A 24,808-nucleotide genomic window follows, 5' to 3' on the forward strand; every position below is an offset into this window, starting at 1 on the left:
GTGGCGAGCCGCAAGTCCGGGTCCTAGAAGGGCCCGGATTCGCGGCTCGCCATGCTCCTGGCCTGCCTCGCCCTCCCCTGCGCTGCTGCCGCCTCTTGGCTGCTCCTCCGAGATGGGCTCAGCCTGGGCCCATCTTGGAGGAGAAACTGCGGTGGGCGGGGAGGGGCAGCAGCGGCGCGGCAGCCTCGCCGGCTCCAGGATCCGGCGGCTTGGCGCCGTTTCCCCCCTCTCCCCCCGCTTCCATTTTTGGGGGGAGCGGGGGAAGAGGGTGGAAATCCTGGGGTCCCCCGCCAGGGCGGGAGGGTTGAGAAGCCTACTGCAGATTTATACCCCGCCCTTTTCTTTGAATCAGAGACTCACAGCGGCTTACAATCTCCTATATCTTCTCCCCCCACAACAGACACCCTGTGAGGTGGATGGGACTGAGAGGGCTCTCACAGCAGCTGCCCTTTCAAAGACAACCTCTGCCAGAGCTATGGCTGACCCAAGGCCATTCCAGCAGCTGCAAGTGGAGGAGTGGGGGAATCAAACTCGGTTCTCCCAGATAAGAGTCTGCACAATAACCACTACACCAAACTGGCTCTCATAGTGATATAAGCCCAAGGGAAAGCTTCCAAGACAAAGATATATATGCCTGCCCCTCCATGCCTGCTTGTAAGGAGATGAACTCTCTAAAATAAAGCTACAGCTCCAGGTGTAAAAAGAAAAAAGAAAATCCTCCCTTCCAAATTAAAAAAAAAAGAGAAACAGGACCAAACAGACCGCTGTCTTGGAGCAGCTTTACTCCACACGTACTGCCCAAAAGATTTGATAACTCAATCGGAATGTGTGCTGTGCTTTCTTGTCCCAGAGGTAGACGCAGCTCTCAAGCAAAGCACTTCTGGAGGTGGGGAAAAAAGATTCCCTTGTTTTGGCATGTTTTCCAACCCAATACTTCCCACCATGTTGACAGGCCACCAGGGGCCCACGCATGCAGGGGCCAGTGAGATAACCACTTATTTTCTGTACTGGTTCACCAACTCACAGCCTTTGAGCCCTCCACCAAAAGTGGAAACACCGTTACGGTACCCCACCACAAAACCCACTCAGCGATTTGAGTGGTGGCCCTCACACAAACACACATGAAGCTGCCTTGTATCAGACCATCAGCTCATCAAGGCAGTGGGTCTCCAGGGTCCCAGGCAGAGGCCTTTCACATCACCTGCTGCGGGTCCTTTTAACTGGAAATGCTGGAGATTGAACCTGGGGCTTTCTACATACAAAGCAGAGGCTCTTTCAATGAGCCAGAGTCCCTCCCTAGACGACAAGCTTGGCCTTTACAGCTAGTCTAGTCCCTCCCTAGTCTAGTCCCTCCCTAGACGACAGCTAGTCTAGTCCCTCCCTAGACGACAAGCTTGGCCTTTACAGCTGCCCCAAATGCTTTATTTAAGCAGGGTCCAGACCACCATCTCAGGGCAGCAGTATGCCAACCCGGAAATGAGCCAGCAGAAACAGATGCACCCTGGAACATCCAGATGGCATGCGGCCCACCACCAGAACAGGGATGAGCCGAGGGCACCTCAGAGGAGCATCCACAACACTCATGTGCCTTATTTCCAGGGCTTTTTTGTAGCAGGAACGCCTTTGCATATTAGGCCATGCCCCCCCTAATGCAGCCAATCCTCCAAGAGCTTACAGTAGGCCCTGTAAGAAGAACCCTATAAACTCTTGGAGGATTGGCTGCATCAGGGGTGTGTGGCCTAATATGCAAAGGAGTTCCTGCTACAAAAAAAGCCCTGCTTACTTCTCCTCGGGCGCTTCCCGGTCATCCAGAGGAAAGGCACCTCGGAAATGCCTTGCAATTTGGTACCACTTTTTAAGTCGCTCTATGGATGATGAGGGATGAGGTGAGTATGGGAGTAGGTAGGCCACTAGGCAGATGTGCACGTGAGACCTGCGCTTTTTAAGCCACACAGGGGCCGTCCCTGTGGCAGCTTAAAGTGCCAGTCTGGATCCAGCCTTACTGTCAAAGAAAAAGATCCAAACAACCTGACTTGGCCTAACCAAACCCCTTCTCCATCCCATCTACTTGTCCTTCTGCCAAAAAGCTCAAGGGGGCATATATGGTTCTTCCTTCCCTGCTTTCTCCTGTCCGGTGAAGAAAGTGAGCCTGAGAGAGAAACTGACCCAAGGACACTCTGTGAGCTTCATGCATGAATGGGGATTTGAATGCAGGTTTCCCAGATCCTAACCCAACACCCTAACCAGTATAACATGCTGGCATGAATGGGGATTTGAATGCAGGTTTCCCAGGTCCTAACCCAACACCCTAACCACTGTAACATGCTGGCATGAATGGGGATTTGAATGCAGGTTTCCCAGGTCCTAACCCAACACCCTAACCACTGTAACATGCTGGCATGAATGGGGATTTGAATGCAGGTTTCCCAGATCCTAACCCAACACCCTAACCACTGTAACATGCTGGCTCTCCATTTTATGGTTTGCAGACCAGGGCTTTTTTATTCGTGCCCCCAACACTGTTTTTTTCTTTCTCTCACTCCATTTTTTATGTTTTTAAATGCTTAACATGCATCCTGCAGAACTCAAATACTGGCTTGCTGCTTTGTGACTTTTTAGTAGGTCCTAATAAAAAAATTGTGCTACTGTCGCTGTTCTGATAGCTTCAACAAAGGAATGCAATTTTTGTGCTAAAAATGATCATCTGGAAAGCCCCTTGTGGTATTTTCTTGGCACACCGCTCCGTCTTCTCCTCCAAGAATCTGGTTCTCTAAGCCAAAGGCCTCTCTTTATTCCGGGCAAACAAGCCAACAAAAAGAGTTATTCCTACTTGTCCTCTAAAACATAATTCGATATAAACAGGCGAGTGAGTTTAAAGCATTGAGTCAGTGTTGCAATGTACACATGATATCAAGCCATGGTTAAGGAAGCTTAACCAAGATTTGCCACAGTCTGGATTGACAACCCGTGACTTGTGATAAGCTAACAAATACGAATCAGAAACGAGGGTTTTGCAGTAGAATTGAAAACTAGACTGTGCTAAATATGGTTTGATGTGATGCCTAAACTGACAGACCGCAATTACAAATTTGGGGTTGTCAGGCACTCCCTAGGAGCTTAGGGGGTGGAGCTAGGGGAGAAAATGATGTTGCATGATGCATCAACACCATGTCAGGGCAAAACCCCAGATGTGATGCCAGTGAGTCAGCCAACAAACTGGACTTCCTCCAAAACCCTCTGGTATTACCACAGAGCTCTCAGGAAATTCCAGAGCATTGGTTGATGCATGCAGGGCTCTTTTTCTAGCAGGAGTTCCTCTGCATATTAGGCCACGCCCCCCTGATGTAGCCAATCCTCCAAGAGCTTAGAGGGCTCTTCGTATAAGGCCTACTGTAAGCTCCAAGATGATTGGCTACATCGGGGGGCGTGGCCTAATATGCAGAGGAGCTCTTATAGAAAAAGAGCCCTGGATGCACGTATGTCACATCGGGGGTTTTGCCCAAATGTGACATCATCACATGGTGCAACATCATTGCCACCTCCCAGTTCTCACACCAGCCTGGACACAAGAGTGGGTGGAAGAGCCAGACTGGACCCATGGGGGAACTGCTCACTCAAAGCTGACAGACAGCAAGGCTATTACAAATATAGCTCAAGCCTTAGATGCTACTGCATAGAAAATGATAACAGAGAATGGTCGAGGGCCTGCCTGTCTACGGGACCGCCTTTCTCCATATGTTCCCCAGAGAGCACTGCATTCAGGAATGCAAAACTTACTATCTATCCCTGGACCAAGGGAGGCTAGCGGGATATAAGATAAAATAAATAAATAAATAAAATAAAGAACAAGCTCTATAGCAGCATGTACCAGTTGTACATCTGGATGGTTAAGCCAAGGATCGGGCTCAAAAACTATGGTTAGAATATGGACCAATATGACAAGAGGTCTGAATCAAGCCAAGAACATTTTAAAGGCTGTCTCCTAAGGGTAGTTCCTCCTCTTCTATCCCTCCAAAGCCCTCAAATGTGCTTTGGCCAGTTTGGTGCAGTGGTTTGGCCACTTTGGCGTAGTGGTTAAGTGTGTGGACTTTTATCTGGGAGAACTGGGTTTGATTCCCCACTCCTCCACTTACAGCTGCTGGAATGGCCTTGGGTCAGCCATAGCTATTGCAGGAGTTGTTTTTGAAAGGGCAGCTGCTGTTAGAGCCCTCTCAGCCCCACCTCACCTTCTTATACGCCACCCTGTTTTGAGCTGATTTAACATGTTTGTTTCCCAGGCTAATAAATCCTTTTCAGAGGGTAAGTCTGTGCATACCAGGACCTCAGCAATAGCATGTACCATGAGCACGTGCTACCCACAGTTCTCCTAATATGCGCAGTTGCCTTGAATAAAGGAATGTGAATCTTTGGCATACATGTCCAGTTTCAGCATGCGCAAACTGACTACTGGATTTCCCTGCGTTCTAGTTCATGCATGCCAAAGCTGCATGCAAAGTATATGCATTCCCCTGTCCAAATGACATCACGGCTAGTGTATGGTTGTACTATGCATGGTTCCTAATCTTCTGGTATGCAAAGGGCTACAATAACTAGGCAATCCTTTGCAAACAATAGAAGAATAAGACTGCAGATTTATACCCTGCCCTTCTCTCTGAATCAGACACTCAGAGCGGCTTACAATCTCCTATATCTTTTCCCCCCACAACAGACACCCTGTGAGGTGGGTGGGGCTGAGAGGCTCTCACAGCAGCTGCCCTTTAAAGAACAACTCCTGCAATAGCTATAGCTGACCCAAGGCCATTCCAGCAGGTGCAAGTGGAGGAGTGGGGAATCAAATCCAGTTCTCCCAGATAAAAGTTCGCACACTTAACCACTACGCCAAACTGACCAAACCACTGCACCAAACCAGCCACTACACCAAACTACATCAAAAGTATTTATCTTGATTTCATAGCATTGTGCAGCAGAGAATATTCATCAGGATCAGGTAAGATCCCTCTGGTTGGCATTCTAGTCCCAGCTGGGTGGCCTGGGATACTCCAAGAGGTCAGACATAGATGAGATTCTGCTCAAGCTTACCAAGGCAGGTCCTGCCATCTGTGTGAAGGCGCGATCCTGGCTTGCACTCACAATAATAGGACCCCAGAGTGTTCACACATCTGTGTTGGCAGCCCCCATTGTGAACTTGGCACTCGTCGACATCTGGAAGAGAAGTGGAAACATTCAGAGTGGTGGGCATGAGAGAAAGCTAAACTCAGCACTTCTGTTGGCCAGCTCATCCCCAGAAGCATAACTCAAGAGGGAACGATATAACCACTTCCCTCCTCATCAACACCAGTGAGCAACTGGGAAAGCATCCTGCCTCACCAGCAGTAGCTCGCCTTGCAGCCTTAAGCAAACATCCTAGAAAAGGAGACAGTTTTGCAGATTCCAGGGCTAGCTCTGTCAGGAGCCAATCAGACACTGGAACACTTAAAAGGGACCAAGCCACAATTCCCAAAGTCCCTGTCATTAATAGCACCATCCTAAACAAAGTCACTCCCTTCTAAAACCAGTGAAATCAACAGGCTGCTTAGAACGGTGCACTGCCTAATCCATCTTGCTTAGGATTGCACTGCTCCAGACCCAGGCTGGATTTCTGCTCCTACTTCTTGGTTTGAAAAAATAAGCTTGATTGTTAGGGTCACCAGCCTTCAGGTGGGGCCTCAAGTTCTCCTGGAATTAGAACTGATCTCCAGATTACAGAGATGAGTTCACTTTGATGGGTGGACTTTGTGGTGCCAAATCCCTGTTGAACTCCCTTCCTTCCTCAGACTCCACCTTACCTAGGCAGTGCCCTCAGATCTTCAGGAATGCCTCAAGCTGGTGTTGACATCCCTGTGTGTCCATACTTTGTTTTATTGTTTCACTGCTGCTTCAGAGCAAATGTACTTGTGGTATAGTGGTACCAGCACGGTTAGACTTCAGGGTGAAAGTCCAGGGTCCCAACTACTCTGGCTCAAAGGGTTGGGAGAGCGAATGTGGGCTATATCTAAAGATGGGTGAGCTCCACCCAGTTCACCATGAGCTTTGTTCTTCAACTACTAACCCCCAGTGTATTCTGGGAACTATAGTTTCCAGAATGCTGGACATTAAAGACAAAGTCCATCTCTAACAATTAAATCACATAACTGACTGGGTTTGCCAGATCCATGTTGAAAAATACTTTGAGAGTGGATCCAGGAGAGGGTGGGGTTTGGGGAGGGGAGGAGCCTCAGGATGGGACAATGCCATAGAATCCACCCTTCAAAGCAGCCATTTTCTCCAAGGGAGCTGATCTCTGCCAGCTGGAGATCAGTTGTGAAAGTGGGAGATCTCCAGGCCCACCTGGAGGCTGGCAACCCTATAACTGACTGTTCAAGCAGCTTATAGCAATATCAGACAATCATCAAGCCAGAACACGTAAAATAACTATCAGGCAATTAAAAGTTTATAAAACAACTCATAAAATAATTCAGACCAGCACTAGTAAAATTAAAACAGCCAACTGAACAGAAAGCCAAAGAATAAAATAATTCGGACCAGCACTAGAAAAAATAAAACAGCCAACTGAACGCAAAGCCAAAGAATGTTTCAAAGCTAAAAAGCAAAAACACGAAAGTCAGCAAAATGATAACATCAAGACAACATAAGAAAAGGCAATTATACATTTAACATTTTAAAACTTAAACCAAACCCACCAAATTAGTTCCATTTTCTGTATCTGCAATGCACTTCCCTTGGAAGGAGGGAGACTATAAAAGCATCTAGAAACCCAGACATTTGGAGAAATGAATGCACAGCTGCATTTGCCTCTATGCTACGCCAGCTCTGCATAATGTATATCGTACTAACCCCGCTAACTACCATTCCCAAGTGAACCAAAGCATAAGTTATGAATAACAATCCTCTCAGTGTATTCTCTTGCTTCTCCTCCACTGCCATCTTTTACACTATGGAAATATAAACAGCAAACTCTTTGAGCAGGCATCTGTGGGGAGAGGGGGAAGTAGGCCATCAAGAGCACTGGTTAGAATATATGAGCATTTTGCACAGCCAAAAAATCTTTACAGGAGCTCCAGCCATTATGTGTATGCGTACAATAGGGTTGCCAATCCCCAGGTGGGGGCAGGGGATCTTCCGGTCAGGGTCATCAGAAAGCGGGGGGGGGGGGGGAAATGTCTGCTGGGCTCTCCATTATTCCCTATGGAGATGGATTTCCATAGGATATATTGGAGAACTGGCCTGCAGGTATCTGGGGCTCGGGGTGGGGGGGCTGGTTTATTGATGTAGAGGCACCAAATTTTCAGCATAGCATCCAGTGCCTCTCCTCAAAAGACTTTGTGTTTCATGTAGACAAGTGATAGTTCCTGCCTGGCTCATTGGAGCCTTTAAGACTGAGCTTGGGGACTTGGGAACAATGGGATCCAAATATCTGTTTCTCTGGTCCAAAAACCAGCCCCCTGCTGGTTCAAATGACCCAATGGCGTTCTACTGTGGGAACTTCAAAGTGTATATAGTCAGCCCAGTTGGCCCAGTTTAGCAGCCTTAGTTTAACCTTTGCCATGCTGTAATCACAATAAAAGAACTTTGATTCACAGCTACCAGTCTCCTCATGCATCGAACCCATTATTTAACAGTTAATTTTAAGAATGCCCAAGGTCAGGGGTGGAATTCTAGCAGGAGCTCCTTTGCATATTAGGCCATACGCCCCTGATGTAGCCAATCCTCCAAGAGCTTACAGGGCTCGTTTTTGTAAGCTCTTGAGGATTGGCTACATCAGGCGTGTGTGGCCTAATATGCAAAGGAGCTCCTGCTAGAATTCTACCACTGCCCAAAGTAAACCCTTTAGGTGCAAATCCCTGAAACAGATACCAGTTTTCTGCTAAGTTATCACCCTGGTGCCAAAACCTTCATGTCAAAGTAGGTAATAAAAAAAGCACCCTTCACAGTCAAATGCACTTGTTCAAAGCTTATCAGCGTTTCCCTTCCTGCTGCAGAAATTATTTGGGCCATAATAAAATCTCAACCCTGCCAGCTTCATCTTGATGTATGCCCTCAAGGGGATGTCATTCTTTCATCATGTTGAATGCCAAGCAGCCCAGGACTTCCTAGCAACACATTACATCCCGCTGAACCTTCAAGGGTGTGTCCATGTGCGGAGCTTTCAGTCTTCTTTGGATTATTTAAATGCAGAAACAGAACCATGGGGAGCAGACTTCAAGATGAGGATGTGGATCTGTCAAAGCATTTCTGTCCACAGAATGTGAATTTACTTCCACCGCATCCTAAAATACCCCCTGAAGTGCTGACCATGGGGGTCCACTGTATTTGGGTGGCATTTCGGTCTGCAGGGTAAAGAGGGAGACAAGAAGGTTGCACTTGGCATGTGGAACTTCCACCCACAAAAACACTCTGATGGATCCAAGCTGTACAATGTCCTTGGCCTTAAGCTGAACAAAAAGTGCACCGTTGTGCTGGACTGCCCATGATTCCCAAGTCTGCTGTGTAGGCAGACCGAGGAGGCAATAGAAATGGTGACTGATTGCCATGTACATTTCAGCAGCCCTATACACATTGTTTGGAGGAAGCACTCAACCTAAAGGTAGGACCAGAACCAATGGGCTGAAATTAAATCAAAAGAGTTTCCAGCTCAACATTAGGAAGAACTTCCTGACAGTTAGAGTGGTTCCTCAGTGGAACAGGCTTCCTTGAGAGGTGGTGGGCTCTCCTTCCTTGGAGGTTTTGAAACGGAGGCTAGATGGCCATCTGACAGAAATGAAGATCCTATGAATTTAGGGGGAGGTATTTGTGAGTTTCCTGCATTGTGCAGGGGGTTGGACTAGAAGACCCTGGAGGTCCCTTCCCACTCTATGATTCTATGCTGTGCCTTAGAAGTAGAGCATGTGATTTGCATGCAGAAGAGCCAAGGTTCAGTTCCTGACATCTCCAGTTCAGATGGGTCAGTGTAGCCAGACAGGGTTCTATGAAATACAATGTCCGTGTCCTTTTGCTCCTAGATAAAAGCCTTGATTATGCTACGTTTAAGACTGCTTTTGAAATAAATATGAAATAAATACAAAATTAAAATTCTCTAACAAAAGGAGAGGGGAAAGGGAAATCGTCTCCCACCCCACATACTCATCAGAAGCTCTGTAGACAGCCTCCAGACGTGCAGTTATACATGCACAGACTCTTTATGCAAGAATAGGGATGCAGAACAGGGCCATAGCCTCCACCAGCCTTTGGAAATCCCGGCTTCAGGAAAAACCACTTTGGCTTTTGGGGGGATCTATGAATACTGGGCTACTGAAGAGGGCATTTAATTCAGTCAACCTCCTGACACGGTGTCAATCCTGCAACCTTCGCTGCTGATTGCTGGTTTCATCTTGCTTGGGATCTTACTGGTGCTTTTCATGCCATTCTCTTGTTAATTGCTGGCGCCTTCCTGCTAGGATTTGGGGGGTTTTGCTTGTAGGTGTTTGTATCCAGGGCTTGTTTTGTAGCAAAAGTCCAGCAGGAACTCATTTTGCATATCAGGCCACACCCCCGAACATCACCATGATTTTGCACAGGGCTTTTTTTGTAGAAAAAGCCCAGCAGGAGCTTATTTGAGTATTAGGCCACGCACCCCCGACACCAAGCCAGTCAGAACTGCGTTCCTGCGCATTCCTGCTCAAAAAAGCCCTGTTTGTATCACCTTCTGTTTTACCTGTAAGCTAAAAAAGGTAAAGGTAGCCCCTGTGCGAGCACCAGTCGTTTTTGACTCTGGGGTGACATTGCTTTCACAATGGTCGTTTTCGCACTCACCTTCCGCCAGCGCGACCCCCCTCTTCACCGCGCAGGATCTGCGCGGATTTCGCACTAAATGCTGCGGAGCAGCCAGAAAAGCCGGAAGCTCCCGGCGCAAAAGCCGCTCAAACTGAAACCTCCAAAAAGCAGTTTGGCGTTTGCGCGGCTTTTGCGACGGGAGCTTCCGGCTTTTCTGGCTGCTCTGCAGCGTTTAGTGCGAAATCCGCGCAGATCCTGCGCGGTGAAGAGGGGGGTCGCGCCGGCGGAAGGTGAGTGCGAAAACGACCAATGTTTTCATGGCAGACTTTTTACGGGGTGGTTTGCCATTGCCTTCCCCAGTCATCTACACTTTCCCCCCAGCAAGCTGGTACTCATTTGACCGACCTCGGAAGGATGGAAGGCTGAGTCAACTTGGAGCCGGCTACCTGAACCAGCTTCAACGCCACGGGGCTTCAAAGGAAAGGTCCCCTGTGCAAGCACCCATCGTTTCCGACCCTGGGGTGACGTTGCTTTCACAACGTTTTCACGGCAGACTTTCCTCTGTACTATTCTTAGCAGGAAAATGGGTTCGAAATCCTGGTGCCTAGTAACACAACAAAAGGAGAGAAGGGTAGAAAATCTCACCCATTCTAAAACAGCATCCCAACAGTTGTAATGCAATCAGCTTGTATAATTTGGAATGCGAAGTTCTGGCTGTTTCCCCCCCTACCCATTTTTGTTGTTGTTGTTCTCCTTTTTGTTTTGCTTCAAATCAGCAGTGTGGAAATGGGAGACGATGAGATCGGAAGGGTTTTCAGAGTCCTGAAAATGTATTGTGTGCTTCTTTTTTTTTGGAGCCCAGTTTTCTGTTTTGCTGCCTTCAGAAATGTCCACTGTCAAGCTGGCTTCTTTCCCAGAGAGCAAAACACTGAGGAGACTGGCAGAGAGGTGAGACAAAAGATGTTTCCCGCCAGCAGGAGAGAGACTGGTGATGAGCAAAAATGTTCCCTTGCAAGAGTCACCCGGACCACTGCTGAGCTAAAGTCACTCTTTGCATCCCAAAACTGCTCTTCTAACTAATGAGAAGGGTCATTTTGGGATTCGGGCCAAAACTTGCTGCCCTCAATTGACAAGGGCCCTGCATGAGGTCGGACGTGCACTTGCAGGGCCAAAGGAACTGAAAAAACGCAGCCTGAAAAACCTTTAAAAAAAAAAAACCCACAACACTAGGTCTTCCCCCTTTCCCATGGCCCTGCTGGGAAAAGATCACATCCACCAAGCTTAGCGCATGGAAAGTTCCAGAATCATCTGCCACTGTCACCCTGAAAGGTGGTTTACAATTAAAAACAAAAGCTACTGGACATAAGCAGCATTAAAAAAAAACATATACATAAATGAGAAGCATAAATATTCATAAAACAGAAGCAGGTCTTTAAAAAGCTGATGAGATAAAGCTGGTAAGTGTAATGGACTAAAGACATATCATAACCTTAACCTAATCACATCTTCCTAAAAAGAGAGGGGGAAATGCAAACGCAAATTATCATTTCTACATATGCAGATTCAAAATTTATAGTCAAATCCTGTCTGCCTTTAATTCACCATCACTTGACTGACCTAACTGTGGCAAGACTAAGAGGTCCACCACCTTGCTCATTGGAAGGGTTGCCAATCCCTAGGTAGGGGCAGGGGATCCCCCCGTTTGGAGGCCCTCCCCCCGCTTCAGGGTCATCAGAAAACAGGGGGAGGAAGGGAAACATCTGCTGGGCACTCTATCATTCCCTATAGAGACCGATTCCCATAGAGTATAATGGTGAATTGATCTGTGGGTATCTGGGGCTCAGCATCTGTTGCCTCTCTTCAAGTTTCATCCCTCCAAGTTTCAAAAAGGGGGTCCAATTCTATGAGCCCCAAAAGAAGGTGCCCCTATCCTTCATTATTTCCAGTGGAGGGAAAGCATTTAAAAAGTGTGCGTTCCCTTTAAATGTGACGGCCAGAACTCCCTTTGGAGTTCAAAAATGCTTGTCACAACCTTGCTCCTGGCTCCACCCCCAATGTCTCCTGGCTCCACCCCCAAAGTCCCCAGTTAATTCTTGAATTGGACTTGGCCAGTGTGGAGGCTGGTGGTTCACATACACTGCAGACACAGTCTGCACAGCCCAGCAGGGCAACAGCTGAACATCCATCCATAACCTTCACCGCCATATTGTAAAACCAAAAAGAGCTGCTCTGACCAACAGAACTGTACCACTCTGCACAGTTGGGAGAGTGGGTGGATTCTGGAACTGTCACCTCCCAAGAAGTTGCCTGGTAAACCTGTAGACAGCTATGCTTTACTGGTCATTTGAGCCTCCCTCTGTGCATGGAGCTACTGCCATTCAGAACTGGGGAGGAGGGAGAAGTGAGTAACCTCAGCAGCACTTGTTTGAGAGAGCCTGGGAATATTTTGACTCTTTTGAACAGAGGAAATTAGAACGAACTGAAACAGCAATGATGTGCCAGGTGATAATTAAAGTGATTCTCCTAGACACGTCCATGGAAAATGCCCTTAAACCAGATTAGTCATGTTGATCAACTCCTTTGACTAACCAGGCTTAGTGCAAATTCTTTGGCTTGCAGACTGCCGGCAAAGGTGTCTGACGAATGCCGAATGTTTGCACTTAAATGTTCCAGTCACACCCTGGTAGCTGATGTTTTCTTCAGCGCTGAACGTGTAGCCCTTGTTTGCGCTGGAACTGTGGGACATTGCGCTGATCACATCTGACTACACCAAATCAACCCATGTAGATAGTGAAATCTCAACTTCTGAATGGGTCCAAAGGAGGAATGTGTCCTTCTCCTTGGGCTTTGGGCAGGGAATGATGGCAGAGGAGGACCAGAGGGGGTATGAGCCTGAGTCTATAACTGGATCACACCTGGATCCAGAGACAAAAATACTGACTTTAAGAACATAAGAGAAACCATGTTGGATCAGGCCAATGGCCCATCCGGTCTAACACTCTGTCACACACTGGCCAAAAAACCAGGTGCTATCAGGAGGTCCATCAGTGGGGCCAGGACACTAGAAGCACTCCCACTGTTGCCCCCCCACCAGCACCAAGAACACAGAGCATCCCTGCCCCAGACAGAGAGTTCCATCAATACGCTGTGTCTAATAGCCATTGATGGACCTCTGCTCCATATGCTTATCCAATCCTTTCTTGAAGCTGTCTATGCGTGTAGCTGCCACCACCTCCTGTGGCAGTGAATTTCATATGTTAATCATCCTTTGGGTGAAGAAGTACTTCCTTTTATCTGTTCTAACCTGACTGCACAGCGATTTCATTGACTTTAGAACCACTGCTGGTAACAGTGGCTCCAAGACTCTAACCAGGAACCTTGCAAATTGAAGGTAGGACACAACAGGCTCAAGCTCAGAAGGGAAGAGACCAGCAGACCCAGTCAATGCAATACCCCTGGAACTACACTGTTCTACAGAACAATAATCTTGAGTGTGTATCACGCACTAAGAGTGGGGAAAAAACAGCAAGTGGAACACCAATCAGGTTAGAAGGTAAGCTGCAAACTACAGAAGTGTTTTGTGCAGGCCTTTTTTTAAAAGCAGGAACTTATTTGCATATTAGACCACACCCCCTGACACCAGCCAGCCGGAACGGCGTTCTTGCTCAAAAAAGGGACAGACGGTATAAAATTGGAAGAGATTTTTCTCTTACATCGCACCAGGGCTTTTTTTGAGCAGAAATGCACAAAAATGCAGTTTCAGCTGGCTTGGCGTCAGGAGGTGTGGCCTAATATGCAAATGAGTTCCTGCTGGGCTTTTTCTACAAAAAAGCCCTGTGTGAAACAATGATGATGTCAGGGGGTGTGGCCTAATATGCAAACAAGTTCATGCTGGACTTTTTCTACAACCCCCCCCCCAAAAAAAAAAATTTGCACTAAATCCAGCAGTGGATTGGGCTACCCAAGTACTACAATGTTGTAAGGATGCTTCGGAGTGCAGCTGGAGTTTTGATGGACACTGTACTAGCACCATCATTTTATTTATGTATTTGATTTATATCCCGCCCTCCCTGCCAAAGCATAAGAACAACATTCCATGAAACAGAGTCCTGCCAGATCAGAATGAAGATTGAAATCTAGTTTTCGGTCTTGATTCTAAACACAGCCAGACAGAAAGATCTCCAGGAAGATCACATATCAAGTGCAAAGGTCTTCCCCTGATATGTCTCCCACCACTGCTACGTATTCAGAGGTACACTGCCTTGGAGCATGCCAGCTACATTTAGCTGTTGTGGCTAACAGCCATTGAGGGATCCATGCACTCTGGAGGCTTGTCCAAGGTCGTCCTGCCCACTAGGCAAATTAGGCATTTGCCTAGGGCGCCGGGAGGGGGGGTGCCAAATTCTGCTCTCCCCGCTTTCCCCCAAGACAAAGGCCTAATTGCTTTGCCACGGTCACCAGCTCAAGGCGGCAGCAGCAGCAGCAATTCGGCAAGCAGTGGGCAGGCCACACACACACCCCGTGCGCTTAGAGGAGTGCCGCCCGCCAGCCTCCTGCTTACCAGTTTGGCGGGCATTGTGTTCTCTTAATAGACAGCAGGAAGAGGCTTCGCTCCCCCCCCCATTCCCTTCCTGTTCCAGAAAGGAGGGGGGAGCGAAGCCTCTTCCTGCCGTTTATTAAGAGGACGCCATGCCTGCCAAAGTGGGAAAGCAGGGGACTAGTGGAGCTCCTCTAAGCATGCGTGGGGGGAGGCCCACTGTGGTGCCGCAAAGAAGAAGATGATGATATTGGATTTATATCCCACCTTCCACTCCAAAGAGTCTCAGAGCGGCTCACAATCTCCTTTGCCTTCCTCCCCCACAACAGACACCCTGTGAGGTGGGTGAGGCTGGAGAGGGCTCTCACAGGAGCTGCCCTTTCAAGGACAACCTCTGCCAGAGTTATGGCTGACCCAAGACCATTCCAGCAGCTGCAGGTGGAGGAGTGGGGAATCAAACTCAGTTCTTCCAGATGAGAGTCCGCACACTTAACCACTACACCAAACCGGCTCTCTGGGGAGGGGGCCGGAGGGGGGCTTGGGGAGGGGGGCGGCAGACACTGAGTCTGCCTGGGATGCCAAGTGCCCTAGGGCCGGCCCTGGGTTTGTCTAATCTGTCACCTTAAGTGGATATCTGAAGAGGTGGAATGCAAATGTTCTAAATAAACAGACCTTTAAAAAAAAAAGAATCCCATCAGCATCCCCCACTGTATCTTGTGGCAGTAAATTCCATCAGTTACATATCATACTGCAGGAGAAGAAGGCCTTTCTTTCATTTGTCCTGAATCTACTGCCAATTAGTTTCACTGAGTAACCCCAAATCTTGTGTTATGAGATGAGGGGGGGGGGAGGGAATTTCCGCATCCACTCCCTCCACACCATTCATAATTTTATAATCCTTTGTCGTGTCCCTGCTCCTTGTTGTCCTTTTTCTAAAACACAAAAGCCTCAAATATGTTAGCCTGTCCCTTCTTGGGAAAGGGCTCCAAATCATATGTGGCTGTTTGTCATAGGAGTGGATCAAGTGTTTGATGGGAGGGGGAGGGGCTTTTGCATTTTAAATGGTTGCTTTTTAAACATTTGTTTCCACTTGAATGGAGCCCATTTATGCCAGAGCAGGGTGTTTTATTTTCTCCCCCCCCCCCTTCCATTGGACGGGAGTGATGGAAGCGGATGGCTTGCTGGTTGGCACAGTTGGCACTGTGCCCCCCAACGCTAGCTGCCAACCCTCCTACAGTACTTTTGGAACCAAAAACAATAAAAGACGTTCCAGACGCTAACCTACGTAAAATGCTTTCCCACTTTCTCAGTGGCAGCTGCTCAGACCCTGCTACTGCCTTTCTAAAAACGATGTAAATAAAATTAAATAGGGGATATCGAAACATTCTGAACTCTGAACACAACTGATGTGATTATTTAAATACATTTTTTGTAACTTGTATACCTTCTAAAGTCTCTCCAGATTCAGAATCCAGCAAGACATAAGAAAAAGCAATCTTCCAATGGTCTACAGATTGAAGACCAACTTAGATAAAATTGGACTTCCTGTGGGTTTTTTTAAAAAAGGCTAACAGTAGCCAGGGGTTGGGTGTTCAGAGTGAGACCACAGCACTAGGAGCCAGTTTGGTGCAGTGGTTAAGTGTGCAGACTCTTATCTGGGAAAACCGGGTTTGATTCCCCACTTCTCCGCTTGCAGATGCTGGAATGGCCTTGGGTCAGCCATAGCTCTGGCAGGCGTTGTCCTTGAAAAGGGCAGCTGCTGTGAGGGCCCTCTCAGCCCCACCCACCTCACAGGGTGTCTGTTGTTGAGAATAGAAGATATAGAAGATTGTAAGCCACTCTGAGTCTCTGATTCAGAGAGAAGGGCGGGGTATAAATCTGCAGTCGTCTTCTTCTTCTTCTCCCCTTTGCACTGTTCCTCAAATTCAACACATGCAATCCAGAGCTGCAATTTGCATCGTGGATATCAGAACCTTTACCCCAATCGGGGTTAAATGTTAGATTTGATGGGGATGATTTGAAGGAGCAGAAATTGCTGGGAGGGAAAGGATTAAAACCTAAAGTCCCTTCTTGAATGGTGCCACATGGACCAGGTTATTCAACATAAGGGAGTGATCAGGGGAGGAGCTGAGGGTCAGTGGTAGAGCATCTGCCTGGCATGTAGACAGTCTCACGTTCAATCCCTGGCATCTCCAGTTAAAGAGGAATAGGCAATAGGTGTTTCGAAAGACTCCTGCCTGAGATCCTGGAAAGCTGAGCCAGTCTGAAGAGACAGGACTGAATTTGATGAACCAAAGGCCTGGTTCAGTATAAGGCAGCTTCGTGTGTTAATCCCAGCTCTCAAGCAACATGTTTAATTTGGCCCTTAAAGCTGATAAAATCATCATTCCCTTCCCCAAGGAAATCTAAGGCCAATAGTCCTATTAAGTAGTGCTAAGACTTCCCAGCACCTTTGCCAAACTATACTTCACACGATTCTTTGTGTTAAAAACAATTAAAATGTGCAGAGCCGATTATGTCCCTTTGGTCTCACTCGAATATGCAGCATTCCCATTGGCGTTCATACCTCAGAAGAAGTCGTTTGTCAAAAAAGGAAAGAAAAGCAGCCTCCCCTGAAGAAGAATCCTGTGCGACTCAAAAGCCTCCCGTCATGACACAACCTGCCTTACAAGAAGTACTATCTGATCAGATCAGGAATCTTTTTTTTCTTTTTTGGTCACCCATCCAGTTAATTATTCATGCAGAAACACTACCAACTCATCAAGGAAAGGAAGCAGAATAGCAGTTTTATTTGCTGACCCTGAACACTCATAAAAAGCAAACACCCTTCATGGCTTGCCAACAGCTCTGTTGAGCACAATTAAGGGTGTGTGCAGATGCCCACAATTTGAGTGGCAAGCATGCTGCAGAACAGCTCATGTTGCTTTGTTCAGATGTACCCTCTTCTCTCGTGGGCTGAGCTCAGAATCCTTTTCTGTGTAGCTGCAGTAGATGCTAGAAGTGCATAGCACTGACTGGCTAGAATCAGTGATGTCACTAAGTCACCTTTCCCCTGCTCCGTGGAGTAGCTTTTAACATTTCAAAAAAAACCAAAAAAAACCTTTTTCTTAAAAGACACATTGCCTGAGATCACAGATAAAGAAGGAAAAGCCTAAAGGCTGGAATCCAAAGGGTCAGTCAGATCAGTGGTACATGTTGTACAGCTATGCTTTCCACATAAAAGCCTACTAGTGCATTCCCTGGGAATATATGCAGAAAATCTATATATCTGAACACACGCTAATATTTTCAGCACATATTCTGACTTCTCATGATTCACCCCAGAAGAGAAATTAAAAACAGGAAACGATACAAAATGAATCATTTTTTAAAAAATCTAAAGGCGCCTAGAAACAGCCCAAATTGCTAGGCTACTTACCTTGTTCAGGCAGGTACAGAAAGACAGTAAGTGAGAACATTAAGCAAGGTAGAAAGATGGGGATTAACTTTTTGCTTTTTTCCCCAAGTGAGAGGTAGGATTGTGTGGAGTTATGTGCTTGGAAGGCTCAGAGCTCAGTGACAGAACACACACTGGAATGCAGAAGGCTCCAGGTTCAAGATCTCCAGCTTTCCTTCATCAAAGGCTCTCAGGTATCAGGGCTGAGAAAGAGAATTGATGTGACTCAGTATAAGAGCCAGGACTTTTTTTTTTTAGCTGGAGTGCTCAAAATGCAGTTCCAGCTGACTTTGTGTCAGGGGGTGTGGCCTAATATGCAAATGAGTTCCTGCTGAGCTTGTCCACACAAAAAAGCCCTGATAAGAGCCATCTATGGTGAGGGCCCACAGATCAGGGAGAGCATATCATCCTGAAAGCCCCAGGTTCAAACTCCAGCTTCTCCAGCTAAAGAATCTCAGGCTCCAATGCTAAAGGGTCTCAGGTTCCTTGCATGAGACTTTGGTAAGGGGCTGCCACTCAGAGTAGACAGCTAGACCAAAGTTCAGATCCAGTTTAAGGCGGCAGCATCTGTTCCTATGCCTGCTTTAATTGGCATCAAGTCATATTTCACTACTGTTACACATCACCCCTGAAACTAAGGTGTATGAATGAAAAGTAACAAAAGACCCTGGGAACTGGAAGAAGATGAAGATGAAGATATTGGATTTATATCCCGCCCTCCACTCCAAAGAGTCTTAGAGCGGCTCACAATCTCCTTTACCTTCCTCCCCCACAACAGACACCCTGTGAGGTGGGTGGGGCTGAGAGGGCTCTCACAGCAGCTGCCCTTTCAAGGACAACCTCTGCCAGAGCTATGGCTGACCCGCCATGCTAGCAGGTGCAAGTGGAGGAGTGGGGAATCAAACCCGGTTCTCCCAGATAAGTGTTCGCACACTTAACCACTACACCAAACTGGCTCTCCTGGAAGACTAATAACAATAAAAGCCACAATTGACTGTTTACAATATTTATTGTTATTTATTACATTAGATTTATATCCTGCCCATTCTACAAAAGACTCAGGGCGGCTAACAACATAAAAAATAAACATAGGCAGCATCAGTAAGCAGTATTAAAACAATAAAACAATCAAAATCACAGTGGTGCTACTACCTCAGTTGTAGGCAGAATCATATAACATCTTCCTCTCTATACCTAACCCACCCCAACTCTATACCTACAAAAAGGGAAAGGTAGTCCCCTATGCAAGCACCAGCTGTTTTCCAGCTTTGGGGTGACATCGCATCACGACGTTTTCACAGCAGACTTTTTTACGGGGTGGTTTGCCATTGCCTTCCCCAGTCATCTACACTTTCCCCTCAGCAAGCTGGGTACTCGTTTTACTGACCTTGGAAGGATGGAAGGCTGAGTCGACCTAGAGTCGGCTACCTGAACCCAGCTTCCGCCGGGATCGAACTCAGGTCGAGAGCAGAGATTAGGACTGCAGCACTGCAGCTTTACCATTCTGCACCACGGAGCAGTTATACCTCCCCCACCCCAACAAGAGCGATGGAGCATCATTTTGCCAGAAGGATAAGTTGCACTTCCAGAAACTCAGAAAAGAAAAGAAAAAAAGAGCATTATTAATGCCGTCATGTTAATCTCCGATACTGCTTACCAACCATGCCATTGCAGTTGCAAACAAAGGTCAAGAAAATTCATATCCTACCGCAAAGTGTGTTAGTCTTTAAGGTGCAACTGGATGCTTGCCCTTTTCTAGCAGTGCAATGAATAAATCAGCCTTCACGTACCTGGCCTCAGTGCGGAGTGGTCATATCCTGTGTGCCCCAAGTAACATGGGTAGCAGTTTCTCCAGAGGTAGCGGTAGTGAAGGCTGGAAGCCCCGGAGATGCCCTGCAGAATGCCAACCCACCAGAGGGCTACCCCTAGTTGCCTCAGCTCCTGCCCCATAGTGTGAAGATGCGGGAGAGGGCAAAGCCAAGCTGGACCCTCACCCCGTGGAAGGCAAAGCTGCAAAGTCTCGAGTGTGCCTGTTTCAGAATGGCAGCAGGGCTGCCCCCCCTCCTTTCCCTCCTGGAAGTCTCAGTTGCTCTCTTGCGGCTCAAGCTGCGCGAAGAGGCAAAGCCGTCCGGAGAGGATGCTCTGGCGTGCAGCGTGCCGTCGGAAAACAAGGGCTCCCGCTTCCTCGCAGCACATGTCCTTGGGAGGCTGATCCTTCCAGCGCAGCCCTCCCACACTTTTAAAAAATGTTCTCAGCTTTCAATCCGCCCCCTGCAGGTAAAGGCCAAGCCCAGCGGACGGGTCTCCCCCCTCCTCGACTCACACGCACAACTCTCTCTCTCTCTTGCTCCTTCTTCGCCTCTGTTTGTGCAGCCCTGAGCCAAAATTCGTGTGACACTACATTCCTCATACACACACGCACACACACACGGATAAAACTATATGGAAGAAGCAACTTCGCTCTCCCCCTCACTCCCCAAGAAAATAGTAAGGATAGTAGTTATTCTTTCTGAAGGGCTCTGGGGCATTATCTAGAACCTGGCTGGAGGCCAAAATGGATTCTAAAATTGGCCATGTTAACAATGAAAGAAAATAGGAGAGTGAGGGGGGAAGGCAGAGGGGAGGGAGGGTTAAATCAACACCACATTTTGGAAAGCCCAGCTTTAGATGCTTCCATTCCAAAAAGTGCACTTCTCTCTTTCTCTCTCAGATGTGCGCAGTGAAATAGCAAGGAGTGTTTTCCTTCAGGAATAATAAAAACGCTACACAAACAGAATGCATATTTCAAAACCCCCAAAGGGCAATTCACACCCTGTTGTCTCCTAATGAATAACAATTGTTAGCATTTACATTGTACATTTGGAGTACTCACTGTGAATGTGATTGCCGCAGTCCTTCCAACAGCCCTGTAAGGAGGGCTAAATGAATTCCAATATAGCAACGGTGGCCAAACTTGCTTAATGTAAGAGCCACATAGAATAATCATCAGACGTTTGAGAGTCGTAAGACATGAGTGTCAGATGTTTGAGAGATGTGAGATGGACGGATGGAAGGAAGGCAAATAGATGGGTGGAAGGGGAAGGGAGGGAGAGATGGAAAGAAAGCAACTAACTTTAAATGCATTCTCCAAGCCACCAGCTGGAGAAGAAGAAGAAGATGATATTGGATTTATATCCCGGCCTCAGAGCGGCTCACAATCTCATTTACCTTCCTCCCCCACAACAGACACCCTGTGAGGTGGGTGGGACTGGAGAGGGCTCTCACAGCAGCTGCCCTTTCAAAGACAACTTCTGCCAGAGCTATGGTTGACCCAAGGCCATTCCAGCAGGTGCAAGTGGAGGAGTGGGGAATCAAACCCAGTTCTTCCAGATAAGAGGCCGCACACTTAACCACTACACCAAACTGGCTCTCCGCCAGTGATTTAAAAAGAGTGATTTAAAAAAGAAGTGATTTAAAAAGAGAAAATCTTTCTCCAAACCAGCTGACGGTGCAGTGGGGGCTTCAAGAGCCACACAGTAAGTGTGAAAGAGCCACATGTGGCTCCCTAGATACAGTTTGGCCACCCCTGCAATTCAGGGATCTGAGGCTAAGGGAACACATCACACATAAATGAGCATGAAGTTGCCTTATAACAAATCAGACCATTGGTCCATCAAAGTCAGTATTGCCTACTTTGATGGGTAGCAGCTCTCCAGGGTCTCAGAGAGAGAGGTCTTTTACATCACTTGCTGCCTCGTCCTTTTTTACTGGGGGTGCTGGCAGCTGAACCTGGGCTGGGGCCACCTGCATGCAAAGCAGAGGCTCTTCTGCTGAGCTACAGACAGTCTCCATGTTTGGCAAGTTCGCAGTTCCCACCCAGTGAGACAATGAATAATCTGAGATTTGAATTCGGGGGTTTGCCGGTTGACAGGCTGTATACTTTGCAACTGTGCCACATTGGGACACCTGTTGTGCCCCCATATAAGCCCCTGATCCCAACTGCTTTCAGGTGAAAAACTGTAACCGAGGGCCGCACAAATTATGGTGATGATGCAAGCTGGAGAAACTACTTCTGCAGTCAAGGGAAATCTGATATGGACTCGATCCAGGGCTTGGATTCAGCAGGAGCTCACAGGAGCACAGCTCCTGAACCCCCAGTGTGGAGAGAACTCCCCACTGCACACAGATCCCGGGACATATGCAAATATGCTACTGAGCTCCTGTACCGTTTTCACTTCAAAATGACCCCTGACCATGTGACCTTTAACATAAAGAAATGAGAGGAGCCCTGATGGATCAAACTGAAGGTCCATTTACTTCAGCAACTTTTTTTGTTTGGATCAGCCTGACACTCTGTTAGCTACCGCACACCAAAGCTCGCTTTACAAAGAGGGCATAGAGACTAAGAAATAGTGGCTCACCCAAGCAGTTTCACTTGAGTTTATGCTGAGCAGACATTTGAACCTAAAACAGCCACGTTCAGGCGTCTCTCTTCTACGCAAATAGAACAGGACAGTCAAATCCTCTAGTTGGGATGGGAGAGATCCTCCCTAGCTGAGACGATCAGGAACCAGACCACAAAGTCATGACCATTGTTCTCCATCACATTGGCTGGGGAGGGTCCCGTTATCCTGAAGACTGAAGAACCCTCCCAGGGCTACAGGTGAAGACGCCCCAACAGCATCAGCAACGTCACTGAAGCCTCCAGATCTAACCACATGATTCAGTCCTCTCTTTTGAGTCCAGGTCCACCACAAAAACTATCAGTCAGATGTGCACATCTAAGGTCCCCACTGGAAAGTCAATCCCCAGGTGTGCAGAGACTGAGACCGATTCCCCACTAGCCTTGTCCCAGGCTCATGCTCCTCTTCTCCGTGGGGCTTCTGCCTGATTTTGCACGAGCTGCTGCAAGGCTGCGACTCCCTCCGCTTCTTTCCCAGCCTCTTAGCAGCTTGTGCAAAAACGGGTGGAAGCCCCATGGAGAAGAGGAGCATGAGACTTGGACAAGGCTAGTGGGGAATCAGTCTGGTTTGCATTGGCATCCCTATGTAGTTTTGGTCCATTTGTCCCCTGGCAGCCAGGCAAAAGGCAGATCCGTTCTGAAGTCCTCTCCTAGCTGTCTGATATCCTGCAATGGTGGCGGGGGGCACAGAAAATTAAGTCAGGTGACCTGCAGAACATCAATAGTTAACCCTGAAGTACAGAGAACTGATTCTGTTTCCTACAACGAGTTACTGCCTTTTTCCCCCCTTGTTGCTGCCTTTTTTTTCCTTGTCAGGGCATTCGTTTTCCTTCCAAATATACTTTATTAGATTTTTTTTAATGGACTAGTAAATATCTCATTTCATTTGCTATGCAGTAAATGTAGCGTTGTGATGATTTTATATACATTTTCCATATTTTTCCAGTTACACTGTTAAATCTAGACTGTAAGGAGCCTTTGTCGACTAGCGTTTGTGGATGGCGATCGCTAGCATTCCGTGGGATATACATGTGGAAGGCTCAGTGGGCCAGACGGAGGTCTAGGGTACGGATGACACCGCAAGCAGAATCAAATGCTGTCAACATTCCATCACCGATTACTCCCACTCAGCTATTCAAATTCTTATGAGAATTCTGTGACATCACCGCATGCCACCGAGCCTACGGATGCCAGATATGCAGCTGCACCAGCTTCTAAAGCGGAGAAAGACTTCCTGGATTTTTACATCCAACACTCTGACATCTGATGGTCTGAATGAAGAGATAGATTGGGACCGATTCCCCACTCACCTTGTTCCGGTCTCATTGCTCCTTTTCCCTGCGGGGCAGCTGCTGGATTTTGCACAAGCTGCCCCAAGCCGGCGAGTTGCCCCACCCCTTTTCAAGTTCCCTCTGCGGCTAGTTTTCTAGAAACTAGTTTTCAGAGGATTCTGCCTGCTGCGGAGGGAACTTGAAGAGAGGCGGAGCAACTCGCTGGTCCGGGGCAGATTTCCCACGAAATCCAGCAGCAGCCCCACAGAGAAGAGGAGAAGGAGAGTGGCGTACGTTTCATGGGAAATCTGTCTGGATGTCTGCTACTTTAAAAATACCTGCGTCATCCAGTAGGCCCTGTCTATTAGCTTTGCTAGTACGAGGGATGATGCAACTTGTCTACCGGTGCATTAACCAATATTCATGTAGTGCATCATCTTCCATCCTCCCACTGCCTAATATAAAGATATCACTGCAGTTGGATCAATGACGAGGGGCAGTTACAAATGGGACATTTATGTCCCATAAAATTTAGAAAGGTTGCTATTTCTCCTGCCTCATCTTTGCTTGGCTCTTCTGGGATTTTTTTTTTTTTAGCCTCCTGGATTCAAGCTGTTTTATGGCTCACTTTTTAACCTCCTGTTTTAGAGGTGTTTTAATGTTCATGCTAAGAGCTCCATGGCGCAGAGTGTTAAAGAGGCAGTACTGCAGTCCTAAGCTCTGCTCATGACCTGAGTTTGATCCCTGGTGGAAGCTGCATTTTCAGGTAGCCGGCTCGAGGTTGACTCAGTCTTCCATCCTCCGAGGTCGGTAAAATGAGTACCAAGCTTGCTGGGGGGAAAGTGCAGATGACTGGGGAAGGCAATGGCAAACCACCCCGTAAAAAGTCTGCCGTGAAAACATTGTGAAAGCAACGTCACCCCAGAGTCGGAAACGACTGGTGCTTGCACAGGGGACTACCTTTCCTTTCCCAATGTTCATGCTACTGATAGTTTATTGTATCTGTGTTTTAATGTTCTGCAAGCTGCCTGAAGGGCATACCATACTAAAAGATGAACAGAAGTTAGAGCTACTGCCAAGAATGCCCAGCCTATTAACCTTATCTTCCCACTTGGGAAAGGGTTCATCTGCTTATTTAAGGTTGGTTACATAGATATAGGTACCATAAGAGTTGTATCCCCAAGTTCTTTAACCGGATTCGGACAACATGAACTGACATGCCCTAGTAACAGCTAGCAGGGCTTTTTTTGTAGCAGGAACTCCTTTGCATATTAGGCCACACACCCCTGATGTAGCCAATCCTCCAAGAGCTTACAGTAGGCCCTGTACCAAGA

At 47.5% G+C, this 24,808-nt stretch overlaps 1 protein-coding gene across 1 annotated transcript in view; it reads right to left on the reverse strand.

The window, feature by feature from the left end:
- The window catches only part of MEGF6 (multiple EGF like domains 6), a 118,162-nt gene extending 98,437 nt beyond the window's left edge, over positions 1 to 19,725 (reverse strand). The window contains exons 1-2 of the mRNA XM_060259098.1: positions 19,553 to 19,725; positions 5,080 to 5,202 (exon numbers count right to left, since the gene is read on the reverse strand). Coding sequence (XP_060115081.1) covers positions 5,080 to 5,202; positions 19,553 to 19,712 — 283 coding nt within the window. The 5' untranslated portion in view covers positions 19,713 to 19,725. The remainder of the gene's footprint in view (positions 1 to 5,079; positions 5,203 to 19,552) is intronic.
- Positions 19,726 to 24,808: the final 5,083 nt, after the last annotated feature.

This window comes from Heteronotia binoei, chromosome 18 (assembly GCF_032191835.1).
Source record: "Heteronotia binoei isolate CCM8104 ecotype False Entrance Well chromosome 18, APGP_CSIRO_Hbin_v1, whole genome shotgun sequence".
In the NCBI taxonomy this organism is placed as follows: domain Eukaryota; kingdom Metazoa; phylum Chordata; class Lepidosauria; order Squamata; family Gekkonidae; genus Heteronotia; species Heteronotia binoei.